Source organism: Labrus mixtus, chromosome 15, assembly GCF_963584025.1.
Source record: "Labrus mixtus chromosome 15, fLabMix1.1, whole genome shotgun sequence".
Classification (NCBI taxonomy): domain Eukaryota; kingdom Metazoa; phylum Chordata; class Actinopteri; order Labriformes; family Labridae; genus Labrus; species Labrus mixtus.
Window position 1 is genome coordinate 28,015,771 of NC_083626.1, and position 5,000 is coordinate 28,020,770.

Genomic DNA, 5,000 nt, shown 5'->3' on the forward strand with positions numbered 1-5,000 from the left:
CAGAGGGAGACTATCCCTGTCAGACAGGAGGGGGGGGGGGCCTCCTTAGGTAAGAAGTAAAAAGAACGACGCTGACATAGCAACAAGAGTCCGCTAAACCAGTGATTCTCAAAGTGGGGTCCCAGGACCCCCAGGGGTCCGCGAACCGTAGCTTGGGAGTCCGCAGAATAACTTATAAACAATTGTAAAAGTGTGCTATATCATTGAAAAAGCATATCTACAAACTGGGACCTCTTGCACCAATATAATCCAATATTTTGTCCAATACACCCGCCCACTTCAGTTTTGTGCCATTAGATCAATTCTGATATGATTGTGACATGTCTGTCACTTCATAGTCCGCAACTATAAAAAAAAAAAAAAAAAAAAAAACTCCTCGGAGCCAACGTTTTCTCAAAGTTTATAAAATGAATTACTTGGAAAGTATAAATGTAGACTAATTATATCATTGCAAAGTACATAGTACATTATTACATAGTATTAATACATGCTTATCAACGTTATGATAATGAAAGTGTCCTTGGAAAAATGTCTCACCTAAAAGGGGTCCATGGTCTAAAAAGGTTTGAGAACCCCTGCGCTACACGACGCTATAATGAGAATATCTGTCTTTCTATCAATGCTACATGTAATCCAACAGACTGTGATGTAAAGAGTGGAGAACAGGAAACAGGTTCAGGTTCATTAGAGCACGGAGATGGTAGCGTTCACATGCAGACAGTCTAAGCAGGTCACAGGATAGAAACTTCACTCCCCCCCTCCTATTGGCTCGAGCTGAATTCTCCTGATTATATCCTGCTGTGTTCTCACATCAGCTCACTCTGACTTACTGCGGACAAAATACGAGGAGGTCTGGCAGGAGAAACTCCAGGTGAAGTCAGAGTGAAATATTTGGCTGTTTGGGTTCAAACATGCAGCTCATACCGGGAAATATCAGGAGTTTTCTGCAAGTGTGAAAACACTAATACTGTGATGGGATGCAGTGTAGTTTAATGTCCTGTAATGCACGCCCTGTTCTCTTTTCTCTCCTCGGACTTTATTGTTTATACTCTCTGCAAAAATAATCTTGAAAATAAAAATAAAATCACTTATTAACACTTTCATTTCCTGAACGTCTTCACTCAAGTGTTCTCTGACGCCGCTTCTTTCCCCTCGATGTGAGCGCTTTAGCAGACAGGTTTCGGGCTGAGGAACTTCCTGGTTATAATTAAATTCTCTTCTCAGCTGTTTTTTGTTTCCAGTGATTCAGTAAACAGAGTCACGTACCCATGTAGACGTTCTCTGTGGAATTCCCCTTCCTGACCACCAGTTTCAGCTGCAACAGGACAAAGTTTGTGTTTTAATAAAAAGCGGACAGAGAGAGATGTGTAACGGTCGGGTGAATGTTTGGAGGTTTCCAGAGCGTTTACATACCTGCAGGAAGATGTTCCCCACTTTCTGTATTTCACTGGTTCCAACGGTCACTGTGGGGGGGTCAGAAGAGAGAGAGGCCGATCACATCTCAAACATGAATGCATTGTTTGGTTTTTCTTTTCAGTGTTTAAGGGCCTGAAAAGCCCCCAAAAAACAAGAAAAGGGATGGGTAGCCAGTGTAAGGTCATTAAAGGTTTTATATGTGATTTTTTGATCCAGCAGATGTCGCCCTTGAGCACCAGCATGAAACCAAAACAACTCGCGCTGCATTGTTGTGTTAGCATGCTAATGCTAGCGATCTTTATTCTGCTCGTATCTTCACACTGCATGTAAATTTACCTGAAATGAGCGTGATCTAGAAACACAGTTAAGCAGTGAGTACAGTATGTTATTCTTCTTTTCTCTAGTCCTTCAATTAAACAACTTTTATACACGAGGGGAGGAGTCAGCCGGCCGTCCGGGCGATGTAAACAAAGTGAAGATAGGACTCTGAAAACTCTGAAAACATCACAGACAGTGGGACTCGGGTGTTACACCCATTGTAGACAGTCATGACTCACAGAGTTATTTTCAGAGGAGATACTTGATTTATATTATATGTAAGTGTGAAAAATCACATAGAAAGACTTTAAAGCAGGAGTGATATGTTCTCTCTTCTTCGTTTTTGTTACAGCTGAATTTTTCACAAGTTGGAGACGACTGATCCATTTCTGGTTTGTACCTGCTCAAAGACCGTTACAATCATCAGCATCGATCAGTCAGAGTGTTTCAGATGTTTTTTTACATGTCAATGACAGCTCAATGGAGAAGCAGAGTGCAGCAACATGCAGACACTCCCTGCCTCTCATGAGCTGAAGCACCTCCTCATTTAAATATCTTAAACATGATGCTAACGCGTCTCCCTGCACGCTGGATTAGCATCTCTTCTACCTGTGTCTGTAAAGAAGTCATCAGGCTGTATAAACAAACAAACAAGGCCGGTTAGAGACCCATCAGCCGTCCACTGATGAGGGGGCTTAAATGAGACCTGAGTAGCTAAAAGGACAAAAGTAATGCTAATGACACCAACCCCAGTGCTTCATGAATATGCACTGAAGGTTTGAGAGGAGAGAGAACACTTCGGGCCTCCTGCCGCCGTGTCTTGCATTATTTGCAACATTGCTAAACATTGCTGTACATATATAAACAACACAACTTCAGAAGGTCAACACTTTTTATTTTTATATTCAGGTCTAATTACAGATCTTTTTCCTCAACTGTTTAAAGGTTCTTGTTTAACTCTCACATCTATTTTTATCCCTGAACAGGTTATGCACATTTCTTGTATAAGTCTATTTTTAATTGCACAGTTTAAGTTTGATTCATCTAGAGGTATTCTTTAAATCTTTTTTTCAGGTTAATATATGTATGGGGGGGGGGGGGGGGCGTCGGTTTTGTGGTTAATTTGTAACAAATGTTTCATGTACGTCTTTGTAACCTGCTACTGGATGCTTTGAATTTCCCTCGGGATCAATAAAGTATCTATCTATCTTACCTCCAAATTTCCACTCCATGTCGACCAGCTGGTTCACCATCAGAGTCTGCCCGATGGCGAGTCTGGTCAGCGCTGCGTAGTGCTCCCACCACTGCAAACAAAGTGGTAGACTCACTCAGCTCATAAAAAACATTTTCTGCACGATAAGGGAACATTTTATGTGGCTTGTCTTATTTTAGGGGGTTAGCAATTTGTCCGTCTTGGAGGCCGACTCCTAAATAAAGAAACCTAACATGACCCATCATGGAAAGCATCCCCCACTCAGAGAGCTTCGTGGGCGTGCAATCCTCAAACGTTGTTGTCAAACATACAGGATGCACAATGAGGCCCCATGTTTTTAAAACACTAAAAATCACCCTTACACCCTTCTGTAGATTCGTGTGAGTGATATAGTTGCAAACACAAGTAAAATAAAAACAGGTATATGTAAAAAAAAAAAAAAAATCAGGTATATGTAAAAAAAAAATAATAATAATCAGATATATGTAAAAAAAAATAATAATAATAATCAGATATATGTAAAAAAAAAATAATAATAATAATCAGATATATGTAAAAAAAAAAAATAATAATAATAATCAGATATATGTAAAAAAAAAAAATAATAATCAGATATATGTAAAAAAATAATAATAATAATCAGATATATGTGGGGAAAAAATCAGGTATATGTGGGAAAGTTACCTGCTGTGAGAAATGAGCTGCCTTGTCTTCATTCACTCCTGAGGAAATAACAGAGAAGACTGTAAAATATCACATAACGGGATTAAGGAGAGAGTTCAATATGACACGCTGTCATTACTACAGAACGCCAGCAGCTATACTTAACCCCGGTTTGAACAACAAAAAAAAAAGGTGACCTTTATGGTAATGATTGACTCTGTGGTGAAGGATTGAGACGTGTACCTAAAGTCACCAGGTCATCTTTGATCTGCTCGGCTGGCAGGTTTTTCTTCAGGGCTCCTGAGGAGGAAACAGGAAACAATCAGTGTCACAGAGACGGGAAACTTTTTCCTGCAGCTACAATTCACTCCTCGGACTGTAAAGTGTGAAGCTTGAGGGTCGTGGGAAAAGTTCATGAATGAATCGTTTTAAAGAAGAGATGGGTGATACTATCCACAGAGTTATGATAACTTTAAGGAAAAGGAACAAGTCAGAATCAGAATCCTGGAGGGCAGATCATGTGAGGTTATTCCTGAATAAGGAAGAACATCAGGTTATTCTAAATCTTATCTCTCCACCTGCTCGATCGTATATATGAGTTCAGGTGAGTTCTCAAACGTTCTCCCAGTGCATTCTTGGAAATGTAAGAGTTCCCGAACTGAAGAAGATAAGGCCGGCTAGAGGGGCGGAGGGGACAACCACAACAAAACTTCCCCCTCATTATCTCACAGCTACACCTGGAAACAAGTGGCTTTATTAGCTTTGTCTTCATGTTTGTTCTGTGTGAGGATGCACAAGTGTGTGTGTGTGTGTGTGTGTGTGTGTGTGAGTGTGTGTGTGTGAGTGTGTGTGTGTGTGTGTCTGTGTGTGTGTGTGTGTGTCTGTGTGTGTGTGTGTGTCTGTGTGTGAGTGTGTGTGTGTGAGTGTGTGTGTGTGTGTGTCTGTGTGTGTGTGTGTGTGTCTGTGTGTGTGTGTGTGTGTCTGTGTGTGTGTGTGTGTGTCTGTGTGTGTGTGTGTGTCTGTGTGTGTGTGTGTGTGTGTGTGTGTGTGTGTGTGTGTCTCACCCTGTGGCACCAGGAGGACGCTCTTCATCAGGTTCCTCAGAGGACCTGCACTCATCCCATGTTCCCCTGCAAACTCACTGAGCTGCTGCATGAACCTCTCCGTCTACACACACACACACACACACACACACACACACACACACACACACACACAGACACACACAGACACACACAGACACACACAGATACACACAGACACACACAGACACACACATACACACACACACACAGGCATGCATTCATTTGCACACACACACAAAAGAACAGGCAATATTTTAACTCGGTTCAGTTATCAAGGCTAATCACAAAGTCCAAAGTCCCATTAA

At 41.3% G+C, this 5,000-nt stretch overlaps 1 protein-coding gene across 1 annotated transcript in view; it reads right to left on the reverse strand.

The window, feature by feature from the left end:
* The window catches only part of commd7 (COMM domain containing 7), a 9,320-nt gene that overhangs the window by 1,923 nt on the left and 2,397 nt on the right, over positions 1-5,000 (reverse strand). Inside the window, exons 3-8 of the mRNA XM_061058295.1 lie at positions 4,675-4,777; positions 3,854-3,910; positions 3,632-3,669; positions 2,948-3,038; positions 1,414-1,463; positions 1,267-1,315 (exon numbers count right to left, since the gene is read on the reverse strand). Coding sequence (XP_060914278.1) covers positions 1,267-1,315; positions 1,414-1,463; positions 2,948-3,038; positions 3,632-3,669; positions 3,854-3,910; positions 4,675-4,777 — 388 coding nt within the window. The remainder of the gene's footprint in view (positions 1-1,266; positions 1,316-1,413; positions 1,464-2,947; positions 3,039-3,631; positions 3,670-3,853; positions 3,911-4,674; positions 4,778-5,000) is intronic.